General features: G+C 41.7%; 1 protein-coding gene across 1 annotated transcript; it reads left to right on the top strand.

The window, feature by feature from the left end:
• The first annotated feature begins 248 nt into the window (after positions 1-248).
• Positions 249-6,556, top strand: FAM89A (family with sequence similarity 89 member A). Its single transcript, XM_062641979.1, has 2 exons — positions 249-824; positions 4,591-6,556. Exons 1-2 carry the CDS (start codon positions 264-266, stop codon positions 4,747-4,749), a joined length of 720 nt encoding a protein of 239 aa, XP_062497963.1. The 5' UTR covers positions 249-263; the 3' UTR covers positions 4,750-6,556.
• The last annotated feature ends 10,833 nt before the right edge of the window (positions 6,557-17,389 follow it).

Here is a 17,389-nt window from a genome sequence, read left to right as displayed (position 1 = left end):
AATGATGCAACAAAGGGAAACACCGTGATAGGAAACGGAGAACAGTTGGTGTTACCAGGTGACTGAAATAACACCATCACCAAGGAAGAACCGGCTACCCTTTGCATTTAAGCAGCTTTCATGCTTCTTTCACTGCATTTCACAGTCCCCTTCATCCCGGCACCCCTAAAGGTTATGTCTCGTCCCTGCAGCAGCCTTCCGCTTCCCCAGCCCCAGGGCATACGGCTGCCTCGGGGTGCTTCTGCGAGGCTGCAGCTGGAGGCATGCCGGCAGGCAGCCGAGCCTTGCCCGAGGCGACGCGGCCGCCGTGCTACCTCGCCTCGCTCAGACAAAGCAGCCGTAGTGCGGCGACAAGGCCCGCCCCCAGCGCGTCCAGCACCCCGGCACCTGCGGCGCGGCCCGGCCCCGCCGCCACGGCATCCCCCCTCCGCCAGCCCCACCACTGGCTCCTCCGCCCCGCCCGCCGGGCCTCTCCCCCCAGCCTCGGCCCCGGCCCGGAGGCGGGGCGGGCTGCGGACGGCACCTCCCGCAGCGGGGCCGAGGCGGCTCTTTCCGTCCGTCGCCGCCGCAGCATGAGTGGGCCGGGGCTGCTGGGGCCCGGTGGCGGCGCGGGATTGCCGCCGCTGCCCAAGAGCCTGAGCGGGCTGCTGAACTCCTCCTCCTCCGGCGGCGGCGGCCAGGGCGGGCGCTGGCGGGACCTGGAGCGGCTCTACGCGCAGAAGTCCCGCATCCAGGACGAGCTGAGCGGCGGTGGCCGGGGCTCCCCGCGCCCGCCCAAGCCTCCCAACCTGGACGCAGCGCTGGCCCTGCTCCGCAAGGAGATGGTGAGAAGGGTGGGCTGGGCCGGGCCTCCGCGGCGGCGGCAGACGTGGCGGGCGGCGGCGGGGGGCGCTGCCGCCGCCCAACGGCCTCCCGGGGCCGGAAGGGCGCCCGGTCCCGGTGGCGGAGCGGGCGGCCCCGGTGCGGCTCCGCGTAACGCGGCTCGGGTGCTGCCGTTGCGAGGCCCCTGACATGCGCCGGTAACGGCGTCGGGGGGCAGCCCATTCTGGGTCTGTAATGGTGGGGCACCTCCGCCTGCGGGATGAGTGGCCGGTGGCGTCCCTCTGAAACTGACAGCCATCTGACAGGGCTGTCGGTAAAACAAATAAGTGGCAGCCCTGATTCATTCCGTTCAAGCGAAGCGCAATTAAACATAGTTTTCTGCAGGACCGTGTTTTGGTTCTGCGGTGCGGCTTTGCTGGTGAAATCCCTCTGGGACACGCGGCGCACCTTTTAGCTAAACACTAATTTGGGTGTTGGTGCTTTGCTGGTGTCAGCTGCAGTTGTAATGAGTAATAATAAGCTAAGCATTGTGCAGTCGGTATTCTGAAGCGTAAAATGTGATCTGGCTGAAAGTCTGCCTGGTTTAAGGCTGTTTTTCTCGTGGTAAAAAGGTGTTTGAGCAGAAGAAACTCTGTGGAAAGACTCTTCTGTGGGTTTGGCGGGACAGTGTAGCGTGCTGAAATCTTAGTCTGCACCAGTGTTTCAACAAGTAGCTCAAATATAGTTTGAGATAGTATTAAAACTGTGTATCAGAACTGCCAGTTTGCACTGAAGCACAAGTGGCTATCGACCGCTGGGGCTTTTTTCACCAGTGCTCAAAGGGGAAACAAGGATATGATCTTAGCTGTCTTAATCCTTTCCAAAAAAGCAGAGATATCTCATTATAAAAGTCTAATCTATTTTTCCTAATGGAAAAATCAAATGAGATGCTTCTTAAGACATTTGATAACTGGAGTTCTCCTTTAATACTTCTTTATCCTTGGTGATAATTTGCTAAAACTCTTCTGAAGAAAAAAATAACCCTTGAACACATCAAAGACTTTCAAGCAGCAGTCTCCTTGGTTCCAGGTGTACTTTTTTGTGGCCTGTACAAATTAGAGAGGCTCTTGTATACTAATAGGCTGCCTTTCATCAAGTAGATAATAGCACTTTATTATTTATACTGAACACACTTTATTGCAGTAGTCAGAGATAGCATTTCTATTGAGCTTGCTTTAGATTTCAGTAAGAGAATGAGGAAGAAATGCATAGCAGCATCTTTCCCTGCATGATCAAGCAAGGTACTATGTATGTAAGTTTTTAAAGATGAGAAGGTGGTGGATTTAGGCGCTTTGGAAGGGGAGGAAAGAAAGGAGAGGTCATTTCAGACCTGTGGTCCTGAGGAACAGAGTCGATTGTGTGGGGCTGTGCATTACAGGTTGTCTTTTAGGTGCTCCAGTATAACTCGACTCAAATGCAGGTTGGCTGGGATTAAAAACTTAACGATTGTGCTAGCAGGCTTGGATGTTTCTTGAGGGTTTTGCTACCTTGGGGATCATACTTGGAAGTTGTGAAGCGCTAGAGGCTTCATTTTTTCTCAATAGACTTCTCTTGTTTGATTGACACAGGTGGCAGCTACAGAAAAACAATGCATTAAATATAACTATTTGGGAACTATTAAGGCCTGCTAAGTAATTCTGCTGAGCAATTTCTGTCTTGGAGGTTGTGCTTGGCATAAAACTGCACTTCACAGAAAACACTGAAGTGCTTTATGGAGCTGAAAAGTGAGAGCTGCTGGTAAAAATGCTCCCTCTCCCTCAGGAGACAAAGAACCAGTCATCAGTCTCCAGGTTGAGTTTTCTGGCTCAACTCACTCCTAACTGCCCTTTGAACAGTTCTTCACCACTGTCTTGTCCCTCAGACATTTAGCTTTAATGCAAGTCTGCCTGGTGGGTCTCATGTTCATATGTCATAGCATTAAGTTCAGCTTCACAGCATCCTTTCTTACCTGAGGCAAGCACTTTGTTTAGGTGGGGTAAGCCGAACTTCTTCAACTGACACCTTCAAAGGCTGATGTTAAGACTTAATCCTTGGGCAGATAAACAGTCATTAGCCCAACGAGTCTGAAGAAATTACTTCACAGCCAGATGGAGGGGATGGGATATGGTACAAATACTTCCCTTTTATTTTTCCTCCTGCTATCTTGGTTGGTTCATTGGCTTTTGTTTTACATTTTTTTTTGCAGAAAGAAAGCACAAGTGCTTGTTTCCTCTTACAGAATAGAGAGCACAGAAGAGCAGCATATGCTTCCTGCTTCATGCTTAAGGGACAAGGGGAGAGAAAGTTGTGTTTGTGACAGAGGAAAATGGAAATGGGTGAGAAAGGTAGCATAGACCTGAAAGGCTTATCAGTAACCTCCTGGCAGCTTGCTCCATGGCTTGTCCTGAAGTCCTGAGGTTTGGTCTGCATGCGACATCATGGCTATGTGACCTCACTGAGCAATTTGTGTTGGTGTTGAAAGACAACATATCCCGTTTTTCTGAGTTGGAAGGCTGTTGTGGTGTATGGTACTTCTTGTTTTCTCTCCATCTTGCATCTTCAGAAAAAGGAGCTGGTACAGTAACACCAAAGGAAGATCTTCATGCTGGCTTCTTGTGGTTTTCTTGTGTGCTGAGTATATCTGTCCTTAGAAATCAGACATGTAAGGACACATTTTTGGGGTAAGAATCCTCTATACCCTAGTGTTCTGCTTGCAATAAAGGCTACTAACGTTATTTGATGAAACTGCATCTCACTAGTAACAGCCTGTTGGCTTAACACTGATTTGAAAATTGAGGCAGCAATGGCTGTTTCTTGAAATGTTGAAGTGGGTAGTGGTTTTACTGCAAGACAAAACCTAGATTGAATTTGATCTGACTTGGAAGGGTAACAATATCAAATGGACAATTCCCTCTTTATTGCTAGAGAGGGAATGACTAGCTTTATTTTGCTTTGCGGTGAGACATTCTGCTTTTATACCTGACATGAAGATGCAGGCTACAAGGTAACCTTTTTCTGAATGTTGCCCCAAATCTTTAATTAGCTCTGGATGTAATATTTTAGAAGTTTGGGGACCAAATTAACAGCTGCTTCATTGTAAATCAAACCTATGCTTGAGTAGCGCATGAAAATATTCTGAAGATTTGCAGGCTACAGTGCAGGCTCTCATCCTACTTCTACTTTACTTTTGCTGCCTTCAAGTAGCATGCTGTATTGTGCTAGACATACCTAGCAGTGTCAGATGTCTATGTATGTCAATACAGAAAAGAAAATTCTAGTAGAAGATACTTAGCTGGGAAGTGGAAAGCCAGTCAGAGCTCCATTTGCAGCTTTTAATACAGGCTGTTTTAAACAAAACTAGAGAGCCTATGATACTGTGTGAGAAAGATGTGTGAAAGTCACACAGTGTTACTAGAAAATTATGTCCTCTCATAATGAGGAATGTAATTTATGAATATATCTGTAATGCTTCAGATAGGAATGAACTGCTGGGCAATGTAATACAGCAAAATTCTGAAGAACACTTTGATCCTGTTTTGCTGTGTCACATTGTGTTGTTCCTTGTTGTGTTGCCCAGTTTATCCCACGGGGACTCTGTCACCTTAGGAAATGAATTCTACTTCCATATTTCGTAACTGTTCAAGGTGGAAAGAACTTTGATCCTTTTGTTAACAGTGAGAGATATAGAGCATTGTATTGCCAGGAAGCTCACAATTGTAATGCTGTTTGTTTGAATTCTTCCCCCCATAGGTTGGCCTTCGGCAGCTAGATATGTCATTGCTGTGTCAGCTGTACTCCCTGTACGAATCCATTCAAGAATACAAAGGTGCCTGCCAAGCTGACTCTAACGCAGACTGCACGTACGCTATGGAAAATGGTTTTTTTGATGAAGAAGAGGAATACTTCTAGAAGCAGGAAGATTCACCTCCAGGCTGACCAAGGTTCTTTGGTCCTCTCCCTGTAACACACCTCAGCAAGAATGATGGAGCCTGTATGGATCCCTCTTCCTGAGGAGGAGCACCCGGCTACCCCAAGTTGTGTTAAATTCGCTTATTTTAACAGGCTGTCAGTACAAGTTACTCATGCAAATACCACTTGAGGAAAGTGCTGTACTCTTAACTTTTGAAGAGTCCTCAGACATGCTTGACAAGAGTTTTCAATTTAATTTGCAAGGTGGGTGTTTTCAACTTCAAACCTTGGTAGCTTATAACTGGAATTTTAATCGCAGAAGGCAGCAGCAACTTCCTGAGTTGTAGTAACTTTTTAAAGGGGAGGGAAGCCTCTGCTGTGGTGTAAAATAGGTGATTTTTGTTTCGGTAGCAGTGTTAATAAATGCTTTTTGAACAGGCATCTGGATGTACGCACATCCTCAGCTCTGCTAAGCTAGTTCTGCTCTTAACAGCTGTATCCAGTTTTGTACTGGGTGGATTGTTTACACAGTTTTGTTTTTTTTTTCCTTAAGCTAATTTTTACTTTTCCTTATTTCTAGCTTACAAGCTGTACATGTTATCGGCAGGGTTCTTTTCTGTTGATCTAATTCATGTTCTTGGTACTGCCACTTGGCATCAACTTTTATACTGTTGTCTGGATTTCTCACATCAACATAGCTCTTTGACCTGCTAAACTCTGTTCTGAAATGGTTTGCTTAGCTTTTACTGAACTGCATAGTAAAAGCACAGATTCAAACATAGTCTGTCTGCCACTGTGTGGCTTGGAATAACATTGAACTCTTGTGCAAGTGTTCTTGATCATATGAAGAATAAGGAAACCTCTCATATGACACAATGGGACAAATTGCAATATTTTATACTGGGTGAACTTTCTTTCTGTAAGGTAGACTGCAGTTCTTTATAAAAATGCAAGATAAGTATTTTGAGCACATACTTTGCATATGTTAAAACTTTTTATACTAACTTGTTCTTTGAACTATAACTTATTTTTGTTTTCAGAAGTTGCTAAAGCACTCAGTTAAGTTTTTATTATTTCATAGTGTGTAGATATAATGCTTAATCAGCTTAGAAAATGAGAATTGCCAGCTATTCGAGTCTTCACCCTTCTCTTTTTTCGAAGTAAAATTGGCTCCCAATGCAATTTTCATTCCTTAGCTTTAATTCTAAAGATTGCTGTAAAGCACAGTGCCTGAATCTTGACACAAGCTAATAATTAAGGGCTTATATCTCAAAGGGTTTCTGCATGGTTCATGTCTGGCATGCATACAGGTTACAGAAAGAATTGGAGATCACATTCTGGGGTAGCGCCTCTCTTAGTTTTTAGCAAAGGCTAGGATGTTGCAGTGATAAAAGCCAAGAGACTTTTAGGGTGGAGTTTTTGTGCATTCCCTCTAAACCTGTCTTATTTTAGTGTAATTTAAAGGCCACAAGAGACTGTGCTATAATTGTGTATAAGTTCTTAATCTAGTCTGTGGCAATGGTTGGAATTTTCTTTAATGTTAATTCTGGTCTAATTACTTCACTCACCCAAAATTAGAATAAGGCAAACACAGATAATCCAAATGGCTGCATCTAAATTTAAAAAGTTGTGTGTCTTTGTGTGTATATACACACATGTCTGCATACAACTTTGACTTAAGAATGTATCAGCTTTGGCTATGATTTGCTGTGCTTTTTGTATTTAGATGAGGCTTTCTGTAATCTGTTGAAGTACTGATATTTTCTTGCTCTTCCCCCCAAAATAAAAAGCATGATGTTTAGCATAACTTTGTTGTGTGTATTTTAATTTACCATTTCAGGGAAACCAAACCCTCCCCCCTTCCCAACTTTTCCCTCAAAAACCAAGGACTAGTGTCACCCCTGGATTGAAGCAAGCATTTTAAATTACAGTGGAAACCATTCTACCTGCCCATATTTGGAATGATAATTTCATCCTTTTGTGTCTTAATTGGATTTTACTTTTTTTTTTTTAATTCAACAGAGAAATCCTGTCTCTAGTAGAATTAAAGATTCTGTTTTGCAAATCCTTACACAGTGCCATTCATTAATAGTCCCACTGGTGAGAAGGGATTTGAGCAAGATTCACGGTACCTCTCTTATATAAATGAAGCTTAAGAACATAAATAATTTTGCCTTCTAATTTTAATGCAGCATACTTGTGAGTTGGAGAGCATGGGATGTTTGGCTGGTATTTGCTGTACCAAGAGAAGCATAAAAGGCATCACTCCACAACATTATCTGCACTGGAAAAAAGGATAGATTATTAGGAACTCCTGAGTTTTTAGCACCTTGTCCCATTTAATAACATCTTCTTGCATGGGAGAGAAGTTAGTCCATATTCCAAAGGCAAATTCAAACACTGGGAAGGTTGGCTAGCTAGACGAAGGTTTTAAAACCAGTAAATTTGTTACTAGGTCAATAAGCAATTGTTCCAGAGGCAGATTTCTGTGCCTGGTGTTTCTGTTGTGAGCTCTATCTGTTTACCACATTATAATCGTATGAAGTAGGGAAATTGCTTTGAAAGAGAGGTGCTTGTGAGAAAGTATGACTTAAATACTGAGTAATTGTTACATGCAGCTTCAAGTCAGAGTTTGGTTGAGTGCATGACAGAACAAGCTGTATTACTAAAAAGCTTGCTACCCTGGGTCCAGACCACATACCAGCATAGCTTTCCCATTTTTACTCCATAACCCCAATTTGAATTACACATAACCTTTTAAGGATACCTTTTAAGGGTATAACAAAAGAAACTCTTGCAAACTTCCCTGCCCAGTGAATACTGCACAGTTCTTTCAGTCGCACAGCCAGATTAGTACTGAGCGGGTGCAGGAAAAAATGGGCTTACAAGGAGACAAGGAGTCAGGCTCCTGCTGCTCAGGGACAGAAAACTGAGTGCACAAGTTGAGAAGGCAGTCTTCCATGGATAACTCTTTACTGGCCTTTGTCCAAAGGGCCTACAAATGTGGTAAAGCAGTTAGAAATAAAGAATTATTGGGTCTGTGCTAGCTATATTTGAAGATATTTTTTTTAACAACATTCCACCCTTATTTTATTGCTATGACAACTGTAGAGTCATACAGCCACAATTACATTACAGTCTAGTCCCTTGGAAATGATCTGTAGTCTACAAAAAGAGCAGAGTCTGGAAGAAGTGCTCTACTCTGGAGAAGGTAGGTGTCATAAAAAATGGGTGGCTGATGCCCTGGCAGCTATAAAAGATGAACATTTAGGTTCAACTTTAGCTCCTGGTGTGTTCAGCCCTTTTGATTGCAATGGGGATGGACTTCGAAGCAGGGATCTTTTTCCTGAAATTGGAACTGATGCTTGAACCCTTATTTCCAAGACTGTGGAAGAGCTGCATGGTATCTATACTAAGATACAAGAGGTATTCAAATGCACACTACAAGTGTTTTCAAAGGTACCACATTGTAATGCAGTGAAACACAGTAGGTGATTGTTTAAATAACTTGTGAAAAAGATCAGTGTTGCTTGCTTCTAAGAAACAGTTTTCTGATAAAGGTGGGGCAAAATTACACTTTATGGATAGCTTGGATTCAGATGTTTGCTAAAGTTGAGTTTTAACTGAAGAGTTTAAAGTTGAGTTGTTTTACTAAAGTAATGCAAACTTTAGTCACATGAAATTGGAAGGTCAGGAGAACTGTTATGCAAAAATCACTATAACATTTATAATTAATTTAGACCCTAATCATAGGTAACCAAATCATTTTGTGTGAGCTTTTTAGAAATTATGTTGATGTTTTCTTGCAAATAATGTAGTTTGCAAAATTTTGAATTCAATGAAGAGAGTAGTGAAGGCCTGAGCAGCTGTCTAAAAAAGTTGATCCACTTAGTACCCATTTACAAACCTAAGGTTTTGTCTCCTATTTAGTCTGGTTCCTAAGAAAACAAAGCTTATGCAGCGAGACTGTCTTGTGCATTTTGTCACTTTGCTATAAACCACACCTGGTAGAAGTTGGAAAGTTGTTCTGCTTTTATAAACCATGTAAAAATTGGCAGCTGGAGGAGGAGAGTTACTGCTGCTTCCGCACACAGGATAAAACTCACCTTTTCATTGCTGTCTGGTCACCCAGCAGCCAGAAAGCAAAAGCTGGGTGGTCACTCAGCTGCTGGCAGCTCCACAGCAGCCGGGACACATGCCATATCTTCCATGGTGCTGAGTGAAGGGGGTGAGAGCCTTCAGCGCATCTTTTAGTGAGTGAGGGTGGAAACAGGATACAGCAGAGAGCTCATGGAAGACCCCAGGTGTTGCCTTTGGGACTAAATGGGATGCTGGAAGAGGCGAGTTGTGGTGAGGGATGTTAGTTTCTGAAGGTTGGAGCTTCGTGCAGTTTGGAAGGAGATGCCGAGGTCCTGGGACACAAGTTAAAAATCCTGTTTCACTCGTTCTGCTGCTACGACTTGGGGGATTTTTCATGTCTTTTTTTCAGCCTGCTTTAGAGTCTGTGCATGTGCTACTTGGCATGTATTTTTAATGTTGCAGTCATTTGTTGCAGGTATGCAGTTTTGTTTAACTGAAAAGAACGCGTTTTATTTGCCTTGCTGCCTAGCTAATACCATTCATTTTGCTTGAGGGATTAGGTTGCTTTGAGGGCCAGGGGAACTAATTCCCCCATTCTGTCATTCAGCTGACCGCTGGGGAGGAATGTGAAACGGGAGCATTAATCAGGTATGTGTCAAAGGGAACCCTGTCAACGGGTCTTGCCTTCTCCAGTGTGCAGCTTTGTGTCCTTCAGCCACTTTGAAAGAATCCACCCCTGTTTTCATGATGCCTGCCTGTAGAGGATACGTTACCACAGTGGTTTGAGGTTCATATTCCTTTTCATATACTAGATGCATTTGTACTCAGAAGTACATTTTTTGATCCATTGTTATCTTTGGTTTATTTGAAGCTACTAAACCTAACTAGACAATGCTGTGTGACCTAAGGAAATAACTGTTTTCTTAGCAAACTAGTTAAAAATTCTGTCTTATTTTGCAAAATCGTCTTGATCTTAATATTTTCTGGAAGTTTCAAAGCTCCCTAAGCTACATGATAAAGCTTTCTAACTGGCTGTTCTATGACCCTGTCAGTCAACACCCAGCTCCACAACTAGCTTTGCAAACACTCAGGGTCTGCTGTGAGGATGAGCTTCTGCCCAGGCACCTCAGGGTCTGTGTGGATGTGGTCTGTGCACTGTGACAAACTCTCCTGAGCCGAGGTTGTCTGGAGGCCCAGAGGTGGCCCTGCAGAATCCTGATGTGCTCCAGGGTAGATGTGATGGATTAAACAGTAGGTGATGCTCCCTGTGTGCTGGACTGGTGCCCACAACTTGCAGGGCAGTTGCACTTTGTAAGAAAGCGGTAGGGCTAGCAAGGGGGTCTTCACTCCAGATGACTAGCAGTGAGTTTGGCCATTTGCTTTTAAATGATGGAATTTGGGAGGGGATGAATATTCACTGCAGAAGTCTGTTTACTTTTCTGGCTCCCTTTCAGCCTTTGTATTCAGGAAAATTCATTACATGAATGTTGGAAACAACCAACCCTGAGTAATGAAGCCTACATCTGATTTCAGAGGAATGTGCTTTCAGCAGTAGAATTTACATTTTTCAGATAAGGTTGGTATGCATTCTACAGAGACAAATCCATTTGTGATCAAAATACACAGGCTTGGGACTGTTTCAGCTCTTTGCTGAACTGTTGTCATGGGGTTTAAATACATTCATGCTAAGACATTATTAAGAAAGCATCTTCAAGAGAATGTAATCTTTGAGAATTCCTCAATTTAAAATGAGAGGAGAAATCCCATAAAATCATGGATTTGTTGGAATTAAAAAAAAATGTGATTGGAGCAGACTGTTTAGACTTGTTCGTGCATAGAGAGTTCAATCCTGTGTCAAACCACTGCCTTAAATTCATGTTAGAAGTTCAATCTTCCTCATAGTTTTTACCGCTCTCTTTCAGAAATCACAAGCATTTCTTCCATGGGTCAGAAACATCCCTGTGATTATCTGGCTAGACATACCAGTAAGTTTGAGAGCTCGTTTTGGCTCAGGATACCAGGCACTATCACAAACAATGAAGTTGCCTGTCTGAGCCCTACTTGTTTAAACTCTTCTGACTCACCAAACAGCAGAACCTTCTATGTTGCCTTTTTGTAAATTATTCAGTAAGGTCCTTACTTCAGTTATAAAAGCACCTGGGCCACAGAGACAGTGCATTTCTTTATTTTTCCTCTCAACTCAATCTTTTACAATGTCTTTAGTTCGACTGCATCTGAAATTTAACAACAACCTGTAGCACTAATTACTTGTATTGAAAGCCCTTACAACCTACAATTTCATTATGGTTGCTTAAGATGATGTTAAGTTCAAGCAGGTCATGCAGAGACGAATTATCAAGTAGTGATGCAAAGTTCCAAACAGGTAAGTACAAGTGTAAACGGGACCACGTTTCTAACTTGTTCCATTACTACTAAATACCATCACAGCCTGTTCATGTGATGGCATAAAATGATTTTTTATATGCTACATTACACAAAAGGGTAAAGTGCTGAAATATTAAAATAGTAGTCTGGTATAGGGGAAGGATGTTTTATCAGAATCAGATGACAGAAAAATAATAAATCACAGTGAAAATTAATTTCTTATTGCACTAGAATATCAAAGTCCTCTTGCCACTTGGTTTTTATCCTGTATGAACACAGCATGTCTATATTCTCTGTAAGAGTCTCGACACTCCTTTTTCATCTGTTTACTATTGCACTAACTGTACACAATCTTGGCTTGTATCTTTGGATTACCTTTGCTCTTTCTGAGCAGTCACATTGCTCAAATTGCAGAAGCATTTCCTTAAATATTTTGCAGCATACAGTATAACCTGGAGAGAAATGGCATACATAGCACCTATTCAGTATATAATTTATACCTCTATTTGTGTGTGTTTTCGGAAGAGGAAATACATTTGTGAACAAAGCTCTAGTGTATTTAGGGACTGGCATTGCACAGTCTTTGTGCTTGCATAAAGAGCTGAAATTTAATGATAAATGAGAGAGGTAGAAATTTGTGTTAATCTCTGTGGGGAAGAAGGAATTCTGTTTTATGCATTTCTTCTATCCTGTCTGGTGTCCTTTTCTGTAGGATTTGCTTGAGGTCTGAGTTTTCATATGTAAATAGATTTGTTTTGTCTCCAGTGCTTTATGTGGTGAAACAATAGGACTTTCTTCTACTTATCACTAGCCATTCAAAAAGTCCTTTCTGTTTCTGTTGCGAATGTATTACTGTTCTAGGCTTTGAATGTCACTTCTCACCGAGAATAAACCTCTTTTCTATGCTTTCAAATGCAGGTGTGTATGGACAGAATACGTCAATCAGTATTAAAGAAGCCAAACACATCTCACTATTACTGCAGACGTTAATTTGTAAGTGTCTGCTTTAAAAGTGTGCTGAATATGGAAATTTACACTACAATTTCTTTTGCAAATTAGAAGGGATTTTGTACAGATGTGTTTATTCTCCAGGAACAGAGATCTCTATTCACTGTGCCCATTCTCTCATTCTCTGAATTAAATGATTTCATTTGTAGGCAGTGATCTTATTTTTGTTTCAATTTAATTCTGGATAACCAAGTGCGTAAATCCTTATAAGAAGCCTGTAGTAGATCTGAAGAGGTATAGGCTGCCTTATTTATGTAAAAGTCTTAAGTGTTTTGCAGTCCTACAGCCAAGGAATCTGTCAAATGGATTTTCATGTTGCTGGCTTTACAAGCCTGTTGCAGGGGGTAGCAGAGAATTGAATGCATGCAACCTGGAGGATAAAAGTGGAGGACACAAACTTAGTAAAAGATCAGGCCACTGTCTTCACAATGGATTTCTCAAGTAAAATCTTGTATTTTCACAAAATTGTATTGCTTGAATAAATGGTCATAGTTGAAAAATAAGTGGGCATCAAACTTCCACCGCATGGAATAAGAGCTGACAGGTCTCCTAATTTAGGAAAGGTGTTTAGGAAGATTTAATTTAATTTAGGAAAGGTGTCTCTCTGCGCCAGATCTCTGCCTGCCAATGAGAACATCTGTCAAGAGTGCCCATCCAGCCTGACAGCTGGAGGAAGGACCAGATGACCTCTGCATTCGCTTCTAACCCCATCCGATCCTGTGAAAACAAAGCTGTTCCCATGGGCGGTGGCAGAGGCAGCTGCCAGCTTGGGATAAAGAGCTGAGCCTTCAGGAGCAGCTGCTGCGAGGACCTTAGAAGAGCCAGTGCTTTTCGGTGTAACAGCATGAAATTACAGATGGCACCTTCCACCCTGCCGTTTATAGTGAGGGAAGGATGTGCACGCGAGGGCTTCCTGTTTTGCCATCCTCTATCAGGACATATTGTAGAGGATTAAAAACACCTCTCTCAATGTTCTGTCAAAACACTTCTGCAGCTGAATCAGATTACCATAACCATGCTGGTGGCTTTTTTAAATGAAAGCAGATGAGTAACAATGAGGGCAGGGAGACATGATCTGTACGTGTTTCTCATGCTGTTTTATCAGAGACACAACTTTTGGTTTTTTAAACTGATATAATCTTGTCCTTTTGCACAATAGTCAAACTATTGTGGGGATAAGGCGTCTTTCTCCTGGGTGTCTTTTTCTTTCAGTGTAGGACCTTTATATGGTCAGAAGGTACATAATTTCATGCACAGGTAAGGCCAAAAATGCTGTAAGAATAGGATTGACCTTCCTTTGCTCTCCATATATACACCTCCCACCACCACCCATTTAAATAAATTGCACAATCGAGCAGGAAAGATTTTAGGGAAAAATCCACTTAAAATGAAAGAAGTGTAAAATAAAGTTTGAAAATATGTGAGTTTTAATACAAACCAAGTCTTGTCATGTGGTTATATAAAAAACCAAATACCTACCACTGTGTTCATCCACAGCCGTGAATTTGCTTTTCCAAAGGAAAGGTTTTGAATAATCTGTCCACCCTTGCTGATTCACTAATCAGCACTGTTCTATTTTCATTTTGCTCTCTCCCAGGATGGAATGAGTAAGAGCTGGATTGTGTTTTCCTTGCTGTGCAACCCACCTGCCATTTCCACACTACTAAGTAGAGAAATATCCTCATAGGGAAAGAGATTTGTGTTGTTAAAAAAATTGATGAAGAGGATGCCAAAAGCAATACATTTGGTTTTGCTCCCTATTCTGCAATGTCCAAGCCATTTTTTCTGGCGCTGTCATGTGGCACTTCATTATTCAGTGGATGCTCTTGATGAAGAATGTTTTCTTCCCAGTTATCATTACACTTCTGTTGGCTTTTGATTTCTGGTGATCAAAAGAATGCTGTAGTCCTACTGAGAGAAAGAGATGCTATCTCTGCTGTCACCAAGACATGATACATCAGTGGCTTTGAAGGTTAGAATCAAAGCTGCATACTGGAAGTGAAGTGAGACACGAAAGAAAGGATCAAAGTTTAGAAATTATGTATGTACGACATCACCGATGGGCTACAGCATGCATGGCAGGGAATCACTGTAAAGGTAATGCCCACAGATGCTTAGAGAGTGAATTAGCAGTTCTGAAAAGAGTATGCAAGGAGAGTAGAAGGGTGTTGATGAGATTTTGTTTTCTTGTGTAAATTTGTGCAATGTTACTGGATTCATTTACTGGAAAGATACCAATGGCTTGTAATTATTTTTTTTTAAGATGATTTTTATGGAAGACCTGCCTGCGCTTTCTACCTCAAAGCCTCAAACTGCCAAATAAGATAGGTTAATTTTCCTTTCAGACATCTGAAAGTAAGATCAGTTAATGTCCCAGCTCCCTCCCCTATGAGTTTTTAAACTAATCTCAGATTTATTTGGGCACACAGCAGCTGCAGTAACTTGGGATTCATGATTTGCTGTATACATCCCTAAAATTCTTCAGATATGTATGTTATAGAACTGTATTCCAGCAAGGGTCAGAATTAAAGCTTCCCAACATAACGAAGACTTCAAACACATTACCTTCAATATTCACATTTTCTGGCTCCTGGCATGTCTGTTTCAGTATTTGCCATGTGTGGTGTTCACTGACTCCCAAAAACCTGTAGGTGAGAGAACTCAAATGTTCATCTTTTTAAGCAGACATGAACAAATTAGTCCTCCCCCAAATCCTGTTATGATGAAGGTACAATCATTTTATGGAGCCACATGTATGACTTGCTCAAGGTTGCAGCAGCAGTCTTGTATTATAGCCATGATTAGGCTTCAGGTCTTAATGAGGTTTCTACTCCTCTGCTCAGACAGCTATGGCAGGCACTTCTGTGCAGCTTGTGAACAACAGTTCTTTTGCCTAAAGTGTACTCAGAATTACAGTAAGAGATTATAAGATATTATGGGCGTCATCTGGATTTATTTCTGCAGCAGTCAGCACTTGTACTATGAGTTCACACTTATGTTTTATATATATATAAAGGAATTTAAACCACATTCTTATGCAGGCAAAAAAACAACAAACCAAACAAACCCAAACAGTATCTATCATCCTAATGAACAGAAATTGAAACAATATTGGCAATATTTCCTAACTGCTTTGCAGACCTGCCATTTATCTACAGAGGGCTCAAAAGAGCTTTACAAATTCAGGACAGCAGGTCATGTTTAGGAAAAAGATTTTACAAAGCTGCTCATGTTCAGATCTTCTTTCTAGCCACCTCAGCAATATAGTAAGCATTATTGGAAAGATTAAGAAGGTCAGAACAGCATTATAAGAAGCAGGAGAGAAAACAGGAATCTTGTTATGCACCTTCCTGCAAGTTTTAACTGCACCAACCTGGGTTTCAAAGTAATTCAGCAACAAAATTCCTATTGAGTTTTAGCAGCAGAGGAATGCATTCACTCTATCTTTTCCCATATGATTTTCTCTGAGTTCAGTGAGGCTGCTCAGAATAACCCCAGTTTACAGGATTGTTTGCCTTAAACAAAGAGATGCCATGCTAAAATAATTTGCATTTCATAGCCTTCATGGTGCATATATTGAATTGATCCTGATATCAAGTCTCCACAACAAGTATTGTGACCTGGTTTTCATCACTAACTTCACTCTAGCGGGTTTCCAAACTGAAAATGAGTGTTAGGTTTTAAAAGCCTGAATTTTGCAAAACAGAAATTAATCAAAGAATACGTATTTACAGTGCTTTTATATTCCTTCCAGTTTCGGAAACAGTGCTTCCTTTTCCATCTCCAGATGGCACTGTGGTGCTTACCACTACCCAGCTGGGGGAGAGCTGATGGAGTGCAAAAGCACGTGAGCTCCTGAAAAACAACAGCTTTCTTGTTTTACGAGAAATCAGCTGCTAATGGTTTTCCAGTGCAGATGTCCTATTTTACTGTCAGTTCAGAGAAGACTGGGCTAACAAATGGTGGTTTATATGCCTGAGATGCAACTTGTCATGGAAGAAAGGACTTGCTTGTCTGTACGTGCACAAGGTCACGAGGGTGGCAGCCCTTGGCTCCATCAACAAAACCCAATGCAACGCACACTACTGCTGAATGCAGCTTGAAGCTCTACTGTTGCACAGCTCTGCCTATTCACACTGACTTATCTCTGCAGTTGCTTATAAAAGTGTATTTTCAAGGATGAGGTGCAAAACATTGAAGTCATGAGTTTATCAGCAACTCTTCTAGGGAAACCCATAGACTTTACTGTTTGGAAGACATCCTTTGCCATTTAATGTTATCACTTAGACAGTTACAGAATTGTCTACTTCTTCATGCTCATCCTTTGAAAACTTAGGAGTAGGACTTAGGAATAGAACATTCATTCACTCATACTCATGACTTACATATTTTCTCTATTCCCTTAGTTTTCAGTCTTCTCAACTCTTAACTCTGTGGAAGTCTGCCCGACACCTATATTCTCTTTTACGCTCACTCCTATCTTATATTCTAATTATCCAATTTTGTGTAATTTCTACGTATTTGGGATCTTCCCTATGGACCCACTTAAAACTCCCAGCTCCCACTGTGCAAATGCTAAACTGCTACTCAACCCAAGTCTGAATGACATCTTCCATGCGTTTAATCCGACAGAAGTCTGGAATTTGCCCCATAGGCTCACAAATCTCCTATAGGTCATGATACCCCCTTTGATTCCAAGCAAATCTCAAAAGAGTTTACATGGGTTCATTTGCAGGCTGTTATATTTTTAACCCAAGTAAATAATCTCCTTAATGAAGCAACTGAACATATATATATATATATATGGGGCAGGCTATTTGTCATATATCTTCCATCACAGATGACTTATGTCATTACAAAGAGTTTATGAAAGAGGAGGAGCTGGAAATATAAAAAGAAATAAAAGCGAGAGAAAGATGACTGTTTTAAAAAGGCAGTACCTTAAAATAGTCTCGGTTCTCTCCGAAGCACCATATGGAACACTTTTCCAAAGGCATCAAAAATGCACACAAACCTTCCCCCCCCCCACAGAGGCATTCTTGAGTTCCCCCAAGATTTATCACATTTTAATGTATTTGTCATGTTAGTTCTGGTAAATAAGTAGCCCTAAAACCACACAAGGCAGAATGTCCTACATCACCAGAAAATGATGCCTCTGAAGACTGAA

This window comes from Pezoporus occidentalis, unplaced genomic scaffold (genome assembly GCF_034315485.1).
Source record: "Pezoporus occidentalis ecotype Australia unplaced genomic scaffold, CSIRO_AGI_Poc_V1 ctg7, whole genome shotgun sequence".
NCBI classification, from domain to species: Eukaryota; Metazoa; Chordata; class Aves; order Psittaciformes; family Psittacidae; genus Pezoporus; species Pezoporus occidentalis.
This window is presented reverse-complemented; position numbering and strand designations above follow the sequence as displayed.